The sequence below is a fragment of the Sceloporus occidentalis genome, unplaced genomic scaffold, assembly GCF_023333645.1.
Source record: "Sceloporus occidentalis isolate IW3139 unplaced genomic scaffold, rSceOcc1.0.p SCAF_2, whole genome shotgun sequence".
Lineage (NCBI taxonomy): Eukaryota > Metazoa > Chordata > Lepidosauria > Squamata > Phrynosomatidae > Sceloporus > Sceloporus occidentalis.
Window position 1 is genome coordinate 107,110,621 of NW_028316982.1, and position 17,243 is coordinate 107,127,863.

Consider the following 17,243-nt stretch of genomic DNA (forward strand, 5'->3'; position numbering starts at 1 on the left):
GGAATGCAATGGAATGTAACTTAATCCACTAATCAAGTTAATGTAGTTTAGCAAAGCTAAATTTGCTGTATAAATACAGAGATGGTTATAATCATTATTATTATTGCTAGATGTTAATATTTAAATGCTTCATGTATATAAAAACATAAACATTAAACATATTTATAACAACACACTTGAAAGAAATAGCCATATTAGTCTGGAAAAACAGTATGGAAAGGTGTTTTGTGGCACCATTGAAATTATCTGAATGAAAAAAGATGGCAGCATGAGCTTTCATAAACTTGAGATTATTTCCTCATATGCCAGTACAAAGAAAGTTTTCAATGATACCTGCCCATAAAGTCTTAGCAGCCTTTTATTTTTGCTGTTCTGGTACAGGTCTTTAAACCAAAAATCCTTGAATGAAAGAAAAGAAAGAAAGAAATGGTGGCAGCAGTGGGGAAAGGATCAAAGCCTCTCATAAAACTAGTTATACAATGAAACATGGTTGGATACAGATAGATCTAACAGCTTCCAACTGCTGGGCCAACCAGAAATGGAAGGTTATCTAGGCCCTAAGAACAATTACATATAAGCAAGGTTGTGTTTGTGAAGTCGAAGGCTTTCATGGCCAGCATCCATAGTTTTTTGTGGGTTTTTCGGGCTATGTGGCCATGTTCTAGAAGAGTTTCTTCCTGATGTTTCGCCAGCATCTTTGGCTGGCATCTTCATCTCTGAACCACCTTGGGATCTTCTTAGGAATCAAGCATATAAAGTAGGGACCTCTTATTTTAAGTTGTAATATAATCAAAATTTTGGAGGTGTGACTCAGTGGTCATGAGCCATTTGGGTCAAATTGAAGATGTCAAATAAGTAGCATGTAGTTGTTTGGGGTTTTGTTTTACTTGAAAATAAATGGGGGGGGGGACTTATCTAGATGAGGACAATAGTATATGCAGTCCATAGTTTCTCCCAGCATGACAGCTAGTGCTAATTTTAAAAAGTTCTCATTGGAAAATATTTGTGCCCATGGAAAAAGCACATCTGGTGTGTGAGTGGACCATGGCTGGGAAAAACAAAATTAAGCCTAACTTCCATTGTTGTATAGTCAGGGACCCAAAACTTTTGTTTAAGTTAAACAAAAAACATAGAGATGTACAGTACATACACACATATTTCCTTTCCTCCAGTGAGCTCAAGGAGGTGTACATGGCTCTCTACCTCCCCATATCAGGAATGTAGCCGAGGAGGGGGGTCCGGACCCCCCTTCCATTAGATACAATGAATGGTGTGTGCCGCTGCGCCACCGCACTGCCGCGCCCAAGCCCCATTATAATGGTGGCACTTAGTCTGGACCCCCCCTTCCCAAAGTCCTGGCTACGTCCCTGCCCATATTATTCTCCCAACAGTATTGGTAGGTGTCTTGTGAGGTGGAGTCAGACTGACTGAGGGTGACTATCACCCAAGTAAATGTTATGGCTCTGTGAAGACTTAAATCTCTCAAAGCCCACACCATCACTCTGGTTGTTTCACTGTATTGCGTTTTGCTTTCTCAGCGTTGATAGAAAGGATTTCTCATTAAGTGATCAGCCTAGCAATGAAGCATTTATGGGGCTTTGCAGAAAAAACATGCAAAATTTATATAGACATAAATTCTATGGTTTCTCACATCAAATTTATCTTTATGGAAATTGTGTATTTGGGGAAAGGCACCTAGATGTATTCCTAGACCTAATGCTGTGAGAGGAAATGGAAAGAGAATTTGCTCTTTTAAGGACTAGAGATAATGAAATGTATTTGACCAAGGTTCAATTAACTGACTGCAGGTAAGAAGTGCACTGAAACGTGTTAGACATATGTACACCTGCTAAGTATTAATTCAATTTTCAACCTTCTATTTACTTTTACAGAAATGAATATATGGGTATCTGAAAACATTTCAGGCATATTAATTTAGTTAACATGTTTAAATATGAGCTACAGAATGGATGCTGATTGTTCAAACTAAGCTGAACAGAATAGATTTTGCCCACTTACAGGAATAGGTGGAGGGACTCATCACAGTTCAGCAGAGAAGGCTCTAGTCAAAAGCTTGTGATTAGTGGAATGTTCCTTCTTTCATATGCAAGTTCATTTCATCTGCTTTCTATCTATAGTATGCTACTGGTTATGGGTGCACATTAATTCATGCTTTCTATGGTATATCAGATACTCATTGGATCAGCTCCATGTTGTTGAATACATAATTACCATCATTTTTACATCACCTAATCATAAAAGTTTCAAGGAACAGAAAACATGTAAAGCAGTAATAAAAAATAATTAAAGATCATGGCATAGTAGTTTGAATGTTGGAGTATGACTCTGGAGACCAGGGTTGGATTCCCAGCTCAGCCATGAAACCCCTGGGTGATCTTGGACAAGGCATATGTTTTCAGCTTCAGAGGGAGGCAAAGGCAAACCTCTTCTGAGCAAATATTGCCAAAAGAAACCCCACCCCAAAACATTATAGGTTCACTTTAGAGTCACAATAAGTCATAAACAGCTTGAAACAACAAGAAAACATTAATATAAATGATCTAGTAACAACAAAAATCCACCAAACAGTAATACCTTTATTGGGACAACCAAAATGCATAATATACATGTAGCAAGCTTTCAAAGCTGCACTGGCTTCTTTATCATGCAAGGTGTTAAAAACCATACAGGAGGGGGAAAATTGAAGATGTTAGTCATAGGCCTGCATTTTGCTGTCTTTGTTCTCAATTCAGATGGTATGGAGGGGTATCTCTTGCAGGCTGGAACCTCCTCCTTCTGGCCATGTGGCTACTGGGAAATTCTCAAAATCCAGGAAATTTAACATCCATTTGCAACACAAAAAAGAAACTTCCTTTGTAATCCAATATGGAGATCAGCTCATTGTGCCTTATCCCCAAAAGGATAAAAGCGTATTTAATTTTCAAAATGGGTGTTATTGCATTCAAAATGGTGCCGGCATGAATGCAGCACATATACAGCCCGGATGCCAGCCAGGCTTATCGTGTGCCTTTTTTAAAATGAGAAAATCCCATTCTTGAAAAGGTGCAGGATAAGCCCAGCTGACATCCAGGCTGTATATGGGCTGCATTCACCCCTGCTGAATGCAGTAACACCCACTTTGAAAATTAAATGCTCCTTTATCCCGTCAGGCACTGTATATAAATGACACTAGTTTACTAGGCCATTGTATATAGTGGTACTTGAGGATCCATGAATTTTAGTATCCACAGGAGGTTTTTGAACCAAACTGCAGCAGATACCAAGGGCCCACTGTGTACACATCTGCTGTGGACCCTTTGAAATTCTGCCAATATAGTGGAATAGTTAGAGCATTAGACCCCCTATTTCAGCTGTGATGGTTATTTGGTGACCTTGAGACCAGCATATGAAGCCCAAAGCACTTTAAATCCAATGCGCTAATCTCCCAAGTCTCCATCCTTTGAGAGGCCACAAGCCCCCTTTGTAGGTGGAGGACACTGAATTTCTCAAGAAGCCTTTATGCTTTTGTATCAGGAAAATTAGGTGATGTTGAGGTAAAATATGCCAATCCAGTCCAAAAAATTTTTGGGAAAATTGTTTTACCTTTGGCGGAGGTAGAAACCTCAAATAGAAAGGTCCCAGTCCACTGGCTCTATTTTTAGGATTCCTCTGTTGTGGCTATAATGCGGTAACTGGAAATTAAAAAAAAGCCAGTGTAGCTTCGAAAGTTTGCAATATGTATATTGTGCATTTTATTTGCCCCTGTTGCGGATTTCTTTAGAACCAGGGAGATCCAGGAGCACAATTGAAAAGGAAACATGGTTTATTTACCTGCAGCCATCTCCAGAGGAAAACTTCCAAATTTTGGAGCCCTGTTTTACAAGTAACCCAGTCTTGTATAGTGCTTTGAAGGAAAACTACAAATTATATTCATTGGTTATATATAAATTAAACATACATATCCCTTTACACTCATTGGATGTGAAGAATACGTTTCTCCATCCCTCATGGGTACCCATCAAACTGTTATCTCTATGTTTTCCTTTTACTGTCTCCAACTGTCCCTGCATTATATCCTCTTATTTGGAGTAACAACTTGAATCAGGAGCCATCTCAGGGTTTTTTACATTCCAGAGCAGAGGATTTGACCTGACCTAATATCTGTGGTCTGGGTGACCCTTGCTCTCAGTATTTCAGCACTATAATTCTCTGCTCCTGAGCATAGTAAAAATTTCAATTTTAACCTATCCACTTCAGCCCAATTTGTTGTTGCAGGATTTGCTATATGGCCAACACTGCTACCTCTGGATATGTGTCTCTCTCAAAATAATTGTTTTATCCCTTGGCCTAGTGGGTGTCATTTCCAAGACCACACTTAGTTATACCTAAAGCCATTGAAATCTATAGGTTTCCCATTAATTTCTGGTTGTTGTTGTTTTATTTTCTCTGTTTAAGTCCTGCTCATTGTGAACTCATCCCCTCCTTCCAATACAGCACCAAAAGTTGGCCCTATGGCAGTTGTTTTAAAAGATTTACAAGGCTTCTAAAAGATGTTCAGCTTTTGGTAATCCTCCAGGGAAGAAGAGTTCTACAGTGATGGATTACTTGGGTTACACCCTCTGTGTGACGTCTCTTTAAAGCAGGATTGTTAAGATGAGCTCTTAGAAAAGAACTGTACAGATCAAGAAAAAATAACTTTGATCCAAACAAGTGATTTGTCAATGTCAGAGAGAATAGGCAGGGTAGGTGGGAGGCTGGAGAAAGGATTCTGCCCCCAAGGAGTTTGTCAGAGCAGTTGCTGCTTGGTGATTTCTGGACATTTTCTTATAATGGAAGACATCATTGGAGGTACCTTGTTAAGCCTCTTTAGAAGTCCAGTACCTGCACTTATCCTCAACTATTCATTTCCTGAGTTCCATTGTCCTCAAAAAGCTGTCATTCATACTGCACAGTTAGTGCACTTTGATACCAGTTTAACTGCCATAAGAACATCGTATGAAAGCCTAGCCGTTGCAGTTTACAGAGGGCTATTTAAAATTATCAGCCAGAGAGATCTAATGCCTTACCAAACCACAAATCCTCAGATTCCATAGAATGGAACCATACAGTCAGACTGCCTTAACTGTGTAGTATAAAAGAGACCCAGGACGGTAGAAGAATTCTAGGACAGATAATAAATAATAACCAGCAAACCATCTCTCTTCAACTGATGTTATTTTATTTATTTATTTATTTTGCTTAGAGTTATAGAATATCCTCTGCTCATACACCCTTGCAGCAAATCCTGTGAGGTCCCTGGCGTCCAGTGAATATGGTTGCTGTTAAGAACTTGAAGCTAGATTTCTCTCACCTACACAAGCACTTTGTCCAGAATGTTTATGTACTGTCTCCTCCTTTTTAATGTATTATGAACTGTTGAGCACAGTCTTTTAACAGGTTTTTCTAAATCCCGTACCTAACGTAGGAAATAATTTTGAAGAGGAGATATTAAATGATGAATCTGTACAGTGTGTGTGTAACAGGGCTTGGGCAATTTTTTTAAAAAAAATCTTGTTATTTTTTGTACAGACAGTACATTAGTGACACTCATTTTTAAGGCATGCCATGAAAGCTGTGCGACGAAGAGGAAATGGTGTGTGCGCCCATGGTGCGCACACCACTCAACTTGGTGTCCATGAGCCCCATTAGTTTCAATGGGGCTCGACCATACATGGAACTTGCCTTGTGTGGCGGGGTCCGAAACAGATCCTCTCATAAGGCAAGGGCGCACTGTATATAGGTGACACCACTTTACTAGGCCATTGTCTATAATGGTACTTGAGGATCCATGCTTCCACAGGAGGTTCTGGAACCAAACTCCAGCAGATACCAAGGGCCCACTGTATACCCATCTGCTGTGGACTCTGAAATTCTGCCAATATAGTAGAATAGTTAGAGTATTAGACCCCCTATTTCAGCTGTGATGGTTATTTAGTGACTTTGAGACCATCATATGAAGCCCAAATTACTTTACAGGGTCATTGGAAGGTTAAATGAGAAATAGGAGCCTTGTGTGGTGCCATGAGTTCTTTGAACAAGTGATTAAATTAAAATAGTAAAAGATAAATGACCTTAAGTTCATTTTAGAAGCAGTGATGTCTGCTGGGCATTACTTTACTGTTTCTGTTCACAGTGGATCAACCAAAGAATGTACTATTGTTCAAGACATCCAATTTTTTTTACTGAATCTTTCAAAGATTTATATTGTTGTTTTTAAATATATATATATTGTTCTTTTAAAACATAGGCAATGTTTTTTGGCTCTCTAAGTGATTATAAACCTCATCTTGTCATCTTGTCTTCAGTGGCCACCTCTTCAGTAACAGAATGACAAGCAATACAACATTTTACTCATAGGGCCAGAATGGAAGCATGTTAAGGACAAAACAATTCATTGTGGGAATGGAAAGAAATGGAGGAACATGAAGTGGAATCATTATTTCCATGATGACTTTTCAAATGATTTCTGGATATGTAAACTTGGTACCCTGATCACACCAGATCCTATCTGATTTTGATAGGCTCAGCCTTGGTTAGTACTTGGATGGGAGACTTTGAACAAATACCAGGTGCTGTAGGCTATATTTCAGAGGAAGGAATTGGCACAACTCCCTCGACTATTCCTTGCCTAAGAAAACCCTGTTAAATTCATGGGTTGCCATAAGTTATTATACTGTATGTTGATTAATAAATATGTATAGTCAGTGCTGCTGCACACATGGCATTTTCCTGCATTGAGATAGGTTTCATAATAAAAATAATTTTCTGTGCCACTTGAAATGAGGGGTAGGCTTGCCGTGTTTTGCACAGGTACAATGGTTGGGCAGCCAACATATGTTGGAGTGATATTGTCTTTGTGAAAATAAGACTGTGCCACAATTCAAAGCATGGCAGTATACTTTTTAATATGTAGTCTTCTCTTTGTAGGAAAGTAATAAAGTTGTAAAGCAGTCCTTGTTTAATAAAGGAATGGTATACTCCCCTCTTCTGGTACTACCATCGTGTACTGCAAGTTAAAATTCGCCTTTTCCTTCCAAGAGTTAGCTGCTGCTATATTTCATATTGAATCCTATTAATATCTCACGTTTTACAGGTTGTTTTCTTTTTTTAAATGCTCTGAATGCTTCTCACTCTCAAATTCTGAATAAATAAATATATATATATTTCAGGATGTTTTGACTGTTTCACACATTATACCTGTACTTAAGAAGCTTCACCACTCTTGGTAAAGTATAGAATTGAATTTTCTCTCCTGCTCCCACTCAGGATGGCGCATGGTTTGCCCTGCCTTCATTGGATATCTTTTTATCCCTTTATATGCTAGGCCACCCCTTTCATTGCAGTCCTGTTTATTGTGAGCATGCACACATGGGCTGCATTTGGACATTGAAATAAACTCTAGTTCATTGTTGCAAGAACGAGATGCACTGAAACTCAGGTTTGTGTACATTCCCTCCCTACTTGAAGAGAGTGCAGCTCCAAGAAGGAGATCGGGAGGTTTCTGTCACATATCTTATTAACTACAGCTTAATGTTACATCTGAACTGTAAACTGGTTAAGTTTAACTATGGTTTCATAAAGATCTGGTTTCATAAAACCATGGTTTGGAACAGTTTTGTTTTTTAAAAGATTGCATTTAAAAATTAACTGTAGTTTGTTGGATTTGGATGAAACAATAAGCTAAGGTTGCTCAAAAACAGACACAACTTCATGATTGTGTCAGAGAAGGAGAGGGGGAGTATACAATGGGCAGCATGCTCATTGCAGCTTGTTCTTGTCATGATAAACCTTGATTTATGAGGATGTCTGAAAGCAGTCATTGCCATTCATTTACAGATCATTTGGTTATGCCTGCTAGTCACTTACAACCTCCTTCATCTTCATATGGTGGCTGCTACATTTTACTAAAACCTCAATATTGTGAAGACATTGCCTTGCTTACAAGCTAAATGTGTGATTGTTTTTGTTTGTTTTTCTTTCCTGGCACTGAAATATGTGCATGAATGCAGTGTGCATTTAATAAGGACAGCTGTGCCTGAGTATACACATTAGCAGAAGACAATTTTCTCTGCTTTGGTCACTGTAATTATATAGCCCAATTGGATTTGAGAACCATGCTTTAAGTGGGCATTTCCAAGTGAAAACCTTCTGTCAGGTTTATACCACTGTAATTATAGCTTGCCCAAGGCATCTTGAGGAACTGTAGTTTGACAAGGCAGAGCCATCCCAGAACAATTGTGCCACCACCTGGAGTGAAGGACAAGATGGCAGCCTTTTCCCCATTCCACTTGATGATGCCACTGGACTAGCAGTTGTTCAGTCTTACTTCAGCTCCTGGCAAAATGAGAGTGTCCTCCAGTAGACCTTAGGCACCAGACTAGGGCGCCCAAGAAAAATTGTGTGCCATAGAGGATTGGTACGAAAGGAACCAGGTCTGAAACCTGGGAAAAAGTTTTAGAAGAGATCTTGAGGAACTAAACAAAAAACACTGGACTCAACTCAACCGGGGGGGGGGGGGGGATGAGACTAATTATTAAACAGAGCTAAAGGATAGACTTCATTCTGTTTAGTTCACAGAGGTAAGGAGAAAGCTATACAGTCAGCCCTTTGTATCAGTGGGATTCTATTCCAGAATGTTTCATTATTACAACACACACACACACCATGGATACTAAAAAGCAAAAGATCTCAAGTCCCATTATTGTCAATGGACGTGTGATGGGTGCGTGACCACATTGGTGCAGTTGCATGCATTCACCATCATTAACAATAATTGGGCAGGGCCATCTGTAGATCCTGCAATCAATGGATGGCTAGCCTGCAAGTATGGAGGGTTGAGGGCAGGGAACCATCTAATTAAAAATAATATTAATTGTAAGCTGTTCTGATAGCCTTTAGGGCTGAAGGGCAGGGTATAAGTACTCTAATAAATAATAACTGTACATATAATTTAGCAAAGAAGGATAATTAAGTTTTGTCTTGCAGCCAATGAGCCCAGTGTAGAGCTTGGGAAAGTTATTTTTTAACACTATAGCTCGCCAGGTCCTGAGTCTATAATGGCCAGTGGCTTTGCTGGCTGGGGAATTTGGAGAGCTGCAGCCCCCCAAAAGTAGATTTTTCCAGTCTTTGATTCTATTGTATTAGACTGCTGTAGAAAACAAAGTGAGACGGTGATAAGTATGCCCCTAAACACCTTCAGCTAGCTCGGTCCCATTTATTTAGGGGCTGCATATCTTGGCACATATCAGTCAAATGCAGGTGTGCCCACAGTGCTGTGTGATGTGCCACTGATTCAAAGAAGCTGCAGCTGTGGTGCTGTTTTCAGAGAATTCAGTCATAATAACATCCTCAACATGGAAAGGAGGGAAATGGAACAGTAATGGGTTATGGTGAGTTTAGCCCTGATTCTTTAGTGACAACAGACAATGAGAGAGTGAGCTGTAACAGTGAGACTGCAGCTTATCCCAATAATGAAGTAAATGTTTCTATGCACGAGAAGATACTGAATGGCCTAAGCAACATAGCACAATCTAACCCAGTGCTCTCAAGATATGTCATGCTAGATGGGAATGATGCATGTTATTGTCAAGCACATTTGGAGGACACCATAGAAAGCTGCACCAGAGCCTAAACTGCTTCCTTCCTACACCAGTTGCTTCCAAAGAAAAATGCATAGTGTCATATATTAATCTGTAAAAGCAAAGTTGTTTAAAAGTAAGCACTTTGCTATCCTGATTGCACAGTTCAGTTTTGTTGTATGGTTTCCAGTTTCTGATTGCAAATTTGGTTGCCCTTGGCTGCAACCACAATGGCAAAATAATCTGGTTTGACCCCACTTCAATTGCCATGACTGAAAGGTATGGAATGCTGGGAATGGTAGCTTGTTTTGGCACCAGAGCTCTCTGACAGAGAAGGTTAAATGTCTTACAAAACTACAGTCCCCACAGTTCTATATCCTTGAGCTATGGCAGTTAAAGTGGGGTCAAACCGGATTATTTCTACAATGTGAATGCAGCCCCTGCTACAAAACTTAGATTTGAAATCCATTGGGGTTTACAAATAGTGATGGTCAGATGATACTATACCCAGCATAAAATAACATTAAAGTGTCGTCATCAGCTGAGTCAGCATCTCCACGTCTTAAGGTTCTGCCTGGTCTAGCTGGCAACATTCAGTTATAGTGCAGCCCATTTATTGGAAGGACAGACCACTGAGTTCAATGAGAATTACTTCCACATAACTATGCAAAGGCGGGAGGGAGCCTTAGTATCTACTGTCTTGACTTCATGACTTAGCTTTTGAAATTTGAGTCTTGGAAAGTTGTGTGCTGGCAAATCTGAGATCTGTTGATAATCCTCACCTTTTAGATTTGGATTTCCCAAAATGAGATATCAAGTTTCTTGAAGAGAACAGGCACATGCAGTAAGTTAGGTGAGGAAAAAAGATGGCAAAATATACTGAATTTCCTTAATGTTTCTACAGGTCCACATCTTTGTTTAGAAATATTTCGGCAGGGAAGGCATTTGTAATGTAGAGAAAGAAGACAAGTTTAAATCTTAAAGCGGTGCATTGCAAGTGCCTGATCAATCCTTCTCTCCTTTAAGGGCTGAAGGGGAGATCTGTTCAGATGGGCTTGGTGACAATGACACCACTAGGGGTTGTGGCGTGGCACCTAGTCAAGCCCTCCTTCTGTGGTGGGGGCAGAAGGTGCAAGCACTCCCTTCCAGGCTTTGTTTATGGAGAAGGACAAGCACACCCCTCCTGGCTTTGCCTCAGCGGTAGCTCCCTTCTTAGAAGGAGGCTGCTACCATGGCAAAGGAGAAGGAGTGAGCACACCCTTTTGGCTGCTGCTACACTCCCCCAACAGCCTTTCCCCCACTACCACAAATTATGTAGTTGAGTTTCCCACATTTGGGGAAATCGCAGGGTTCAGCACACCCAGAGTGCACCCGGATGCCACTGCTTGATAATACAAGCAAAATAAACAGATTATTACTTGCAGGATGGGCAGCTTGGTTACAACAGTTAGGATATTTTAAAATGTCCAGTAGTCCTCCACTTTTCCCCCTTGAACATACTGAAAGCTTGAGATGCAAACAGTGTTAGCAAACATTCGCATAAACTGCATCTGAGTCACCAATGTATGGTATATGTTTCTTCTTTTCCCCCCCTACACTGTCAGCATATCCTCTTCACACATCACTGTGTTGCTGTAAACTGGGATGATGTGGTGAAGTTCCTGAAAGAACAAGGAAGAAATAATGAGACTTTGTGTATTTGGAAGAAGTCTTAAGGCAACTTCCCCAAAACATGAGGAATATTAATGTTTTTGCCATTAGCTTCTTATATTAAACATTTCCTGTAGCATACACATGCAAAATAAAAGCACTTGTCTTCCTTTGAATATAAATTCACATAATATCCTTCTCTGTACAGTACTGCATTGCATTGTCCTGAGTATTATTTTTAGATGTTGCTAAGACATGCTAGTTAGAGCAGCGTCCTCAATGGAACAAGGAGAGCTGCAGTATAGTACAGGTAAATCCTTAATAATTTAGCAGGCCAATGTTGAGAGTCACAGATCTTGGTTTGTTAATTGCCCAGCCTTGGAGTTATAACAAGAGTTCATCAGAAGTGGAATAGACTGGAGGGATGTTTTGTTTTGTTTTTTGGTGGACTGCAGCTGCTTTTATTCCTGTTTGTGGGTCTCTTAAAAATGCCCAACCCTTCTAGAATTCTTATGCATCATGATTTACCTTTCCTGTGACTGACAATGATGAACCACTTGCTTGATTTCAGTTATTTTAGGGTTTTGTTTCAGAGCAACACTTAGTTTATGCTCTGATTTTTATAAAACAGAGCAAAACCCAAATGTGCTAGAGGAAAAATAGATACATAAATAATTAACATGTTAAGTGTTCTTTAAAATTCTAACCATTCCTTTTTAGTGCTTTTTTGCCCCTTTTATAATAGTTGTTTCTGGTTAATAGCTAGCATGTACATAAATTTTAACAAGGCCTTTATTTACTTTTATGTTTCATTTTCTTTTTTCTTCTGACCATGTTTATTCCCACTCTTTTTGATAAAGTGATTCATTTTGTTGAAGTACCAGCACATTTTTAAACATAAAATAAAAATCAAACCATAAAGAAATGCATAGCCTGCAGCATTTAGTATATTGGGGGTTGCCTTTTGTCAGGCTAGAATAAAAGAAACCTAGTTCTTTTCCTTTATCTTTTCCCATCTTAGGGAAAAAAACTGCACAATTTAAAAGTAATGAAGATGCAATGTGAAAATGAGACGTGCACTGGGAAAGTAGGCATCATCCAGCTACATTCAACAGAGAGCCGGGATTGGCTGCAACTACCCCCTTGAGTGTATATTTGGTAGCAAATTTGGGTTTTCTGCCATGTACTAGGTGAAACATTTCCTCAGAGATAGCTGTTGGCTTATCTCAGTATCCCCTTACCTTCCATGTTCTACTAAATGGTTGGAATGCCATCTAACTTTTTCCTGCAAATTAGAGTTTGGCATGTGATTCTAAGCACAAATAGCAGCCAAATCCCAGCTGCAATGGCTGCTGTAGAATTTGGCTGTTGTTCTTTACACATGATAGCTGTGTCAGCTACAGAACAAAGAGGGCTTTGTGGAAAAATATAGAATTTTAAGAAATACCTTGCATGGGTATGATATACTGTATACTCTTTAATAACCTGGTCTTTATGCATTCCTCACAAATATTGTGCTTAGAATGTAACCAACATTCCTTCCTTTCTTAGGCTGAAATATAATTCTCATTTAAAACAAAACTTATTTATTCCAGGTCTGATGTGGTTGTCCTGTGCTTTTCCATCGCTAACCCTAACTCCCTGAATCATGTGAAAACTATGTGGTATCAAGAAATCAAGCACTTCTGTCCTCGTACACCTGTTATTCTGGTTGGTTGCCAATTGGATCTTCGATATGCTGATCTGGAAGCTGTAAACCGAGCCAGAAGGCCGTTAGCAAGGTAAAGCTGACAAACAGAATAAATAACGTACCAACTTGACACTATTTGTATATATTTCAGCTTCTGTCTTCCACAGAGCTTGCAGGAAAACAATTTTTTGGCCCACAGCTCTGAGTAACCTCCACCTTTCCCTGGAGTTTGGGAGCTATAGTCCAAAAAATGTAACTCTTCCATGCTTTGGTCTTCTGGTCTCTGAAAGTATTACATAAATGGAGGAGCTCCCCTTCTTCTTATGTCCCTATGAGGTGGTATTCATAAGTTACATTGCCTTTTAATGCCACAGTAAGAGACGCTGCCTCTGTGAATTTATCCAGTCTCTTAAAAACCTTTTAGGCTGGTGGCCATCACCATATTGTTTGGTCATAAAATTGATATAGTTAGCTGTCTGTAGTTCTGTAATCAGATTCAAGAAAATCTTGACCTTAGCCAAGTTTGGTGATTGACACTGTAACATAAATATTAACAGTATGGATTGGCTTTGCCATTACACTGTATTTTATTTAATGTCTTATTTTTTGCAGAACTGGTCACCCTTAAAGGTGGGCAGCAGGGAAAGAATTTAAACCAGCTAAAATGAAAATACCATTACTTATAGTTGTACTTCCATACAAAGATTGTACCATTCTTCAGCTTTTGTGAAAAATATGCCTAAAGTTTTAAAATGTTGTTGTTGTTTTCTTCTTATATGCCGCCTTTCTCCCAATGTAAGGACTCATGTTGATTCTCATTGGGAATGTTATAATGTTTTCAATACCCTTGGTATCCACTGGGGTTTGGTTCCAGGATGCCCTGTGGATACCAAAATTCATGGATGCTTAAGGCCTATTAAATACAATGACATAGTAAAATAGTGTCCCTTATTTTTTTAAAAATGGCAAAATCAAGGTTTGCTTTTTGGAATGAAATATATATATATATATATATATATATATATATATATATTCATTCTCAAGCCATGGGTGGTTGAACCCAAGGATGTCTACAGAGGGCTGGCTGTATTCATTCTAATTGTCATAGAATTTATATGTACGCAGTTTTAAACTGATAGGTTAATGTACTAAAATATGATGATTAATCAATCTACAATTTGTTCAGCCACATTGCAGTTCTTCCCAATATAAATAGTTAATAAATAAATAAATGTTAATAGTTAATAAATAATTAAAATGACAAAAAGTCAAATTAATCTTAGGGCATATCTATGGGCTATTTGCATTGGTTTCCTGTTGCCCCCGCATCACCATGTCCACACGAGGCCAAGTCAAAGGCCCAATTCAAATGTGCATTGTCTTCACATAGGAAAGCCAGTTCTGCACTGAATTCGGGCCATACATGCATTAATCCAGTTTTAAAACCCCTCATCATTTGCTTCAGATTTTCCAGGAATATCCAGAGTGATGCTTGGTGGCTGTCTACACACATGTCTCTCTGTGCCACCCACCAGCAAAAGTCACTCCATATGAGATTACAACAAGGTACCAACTCATGTGATAGACACTGGGCACCTCATTTTTTACCTCAGAGAGAGTGACCTGTAGCAAAACGGGATGTGTTTGTAGACAGCCGCCTGTCATCACTCCAGAGTGCCCAGATAACAGGGCAGATTCAGGGCAGCCAGTATGGACTTGCCCATATTCTGGAGCTATTATTATGAAACAGTAATTCCACAACAGCATCAAGCAACTTCTAAAAGCATATTTTTACATTAAAAGCTCAACATCTAAAGGTGACTTAAGAAATAATTAAGGCTGTCAGCAGAGCAAATCTACATCCAGTGAGCTTTAGTATATCTATCGAAGGACAGGAAAGAAAAGAAGTACATCTGAGATTAAGCCAAGGGGTGCTAGATGTTGCTTTGGGAGGATGGTAAGGATGCACAAATGTAATTAGTTGAAACCTGTGAGTTGCATGTAGTTTATGCTAGTTTGTTTGTTTAATTCACAGACCTATCAAAAGGGGAGACATTTTACCACCAGAAAGAGGCAGAGAGGTTGCAAAAGAGCTTGGAATACCATATTATGAAACGAGTGTATTTGACCAGTTTGGCATCAAGGATGTATTTGATAATGCAATCAGGGCTGCCCTGATCTCTAGGAGGCACCTACAGTTCTGGAAATCACATTTGAAGAAAGTTCAGAAACCTTTACTTCAAGCTCCATTTCTACCTCCAAAGGCACCTCCTCCGGTCATCAAAATCCCAGAGTGTCCTGTCACCAGTATCAATGAAGCAGGATATTTATTGGACAATCCCTTGTGTGCAGATGTCATGTTTATCCTTCAAGAATATACACACATTTTTGCTCATAAGATCTACCTAGCTACCTCCTCTTCAAAGTTTTATGACCTTTTTCTAATGGAATGTGAAGAAACCCCAGATGCACCTGAAGCACATTGTAATAAAGAAAAAGCTGTTAGAAACCTGTTGGACAGAGCATGCAGTCTTGAAACTGATGATAGTAGTGAGATGGCAACCTTAAAATCTCCAAACACCAAACTGATATCATCAACAGAGGACGGTAACCCTTTAACAAGGTTAGAGTTTGAACCAGGGGAAGCCAGTTACCTGAAGCAAGCACCAACATTTTGGGGCAAAGGCTTTGTTAGCATGTATAAAGAAATGCAAGTCAACCCTGTTTCAAAGAGGACGTGTGCTGTGACAGTAGTCAAGATAGATGCTTCTGTTCAGCCTGGACCTTTTAAAACTGTTTTGCAGTTTTTATACACAGGGCAGCTAGATGAAAATGAAAAAGATCTCACCAGGGTAGCTCAGATTGCTGAGATACTGGAAGTATTTGACTTGAGAATGATGGTGGAAAACATTACAAACAAGGAAGCCTTCATGAACCAAGAAATTACAAAGGCTTTCCATGTCAGAAAAGCTAATAGGATAAAAGAATGTCTTAGTAAAGAAACATTTTCTGGTGAGTATGCTGTAACACCACTTGAATCTCCCTGTGAATTAATCCTAAACAATCCTTCAAATAATTGTTCCATTTGCAAAGCAATTCATAATACAGTCATCCCTTCCAATTTGAGGGGATCTGTTCCACCACACACACACACCCCCCCCCCCGGTGAATTGGGAATATTGCTTATATTGGAGCCCAATTGATTACAATGGGGGGGTGCTTCTGCATGTGGCGCTGTGCGTGCACCTCAGCCACATGTAACATTATGTCCTTCCCAGATTGCCATCTGCAAAAGACTAAGGGACGCGAATGGCAAGACCGTGAATCGGAAGGGATAACAATAATAATAATAATAATAATAATAATAATAATTTATTTTTATCCCACCTCCAAATTGATTGAGGTGGCTTACATAAACAGACATATAACATAATAAAATAAATCCCCTTATCCCTCCTACACATAATTATAATAGAGTAAAAACTAATAAATACAGTTAAAACATTAATCATTAAAACAGTCATACCAGAAGCAGAACAACATGGGACAATTTTGAAACAATCCATGTCAATGAGTTAGGTCACTTAATCAGAGAAGTCCTGTCGGAAGAGATCCGTCTGGACAGCCTTTTTAAAGCTGTCAAGATTGGTGATCTATCGGATCTCCTCCAACAAGGCATTCCATAATTTAGGAGCAGCAGATCAAAAGGTAACCGCAACCAGCCTGGTCTTTACTGGTTGTAATAAGTTTTTCCCAGAGGACCTTGACGTGCAGGGCGGATTGTATGGAAGAAGGCGTTCCTGCAAGTAGGCTGGACCCAAGCCATGTAGGGCTTTAAAGGTCAATACCAATGCCTTGTACAGTGCCCGGAAACTAATAGGCAGTCAGTGGAGAGCTTTTAGAATTGGTGTTATATGGTCACCTCTAGGTTTCCTGGTGACCAATCTGGTTGCCATGTTTTGAACTAATTGAAGTTTCCAAACCTGACAAAGGTAGCCCCATGTAGAGTGCATTACAGAAGTCAAGTCATGAGGTTACCAGCACATGTACTACAATTTCCAAGTTCCCTGGCTCTAGGAAGGGTCGCAGCTGGCATATCAGCTGAAGCTGATAACAAGCACTCCTAGCCGTCGTATCTATCTGGGTTGGCATCTGATGGGATGAGTCCAGGAGCATTCCCAAGCTGCAAACAGAGTCCTTTAGGGGAAGTGTAACCCCATCCAGGACTGACTGGCTCCATACCCAGATTAAGGGGTCCCTACAGCAAGTACCTCCGTCTTGTCTGG

The 17,243-nt window shown here is 39.6% G+C and overlaps 1 protein-coding gene across 5 annotated transcripts in view; it reads left to right on the forward strand.

The window, feature by feature from the left end:
- LOC149318841 (rho-related BTB domain-containing protein 1-like) overlaps positions 1 to 17,243 on the forward strand; it is a 75,228-nt gene that overhangs the window by 34,914 nt on the left and 23,071 nt on the right. For 4 of the 5 annotated variants that reach the window (XM_089510541.1, XM_089510544.1, XM_089510543.1 and 1 more), the window contains exons 4-5: positions 12,863 to 13,048; positions 14,993 to 15,969. In XM_089510541.1, the coding sequence (XP_089366667.1) occupies positions 12,863 to 13,048; positions 14,993 to 15,969 (1,163 nt within the window). Of the gene's footprint in view, positions 1 to 7,212; positions 7,265 to 12,862; positions 13,049 to 14,992; positions 15,970 to 17,243 lie in introns of those variants that run through there. The other variant, XM_089510545.1, reaches the window with a different exon arrangement.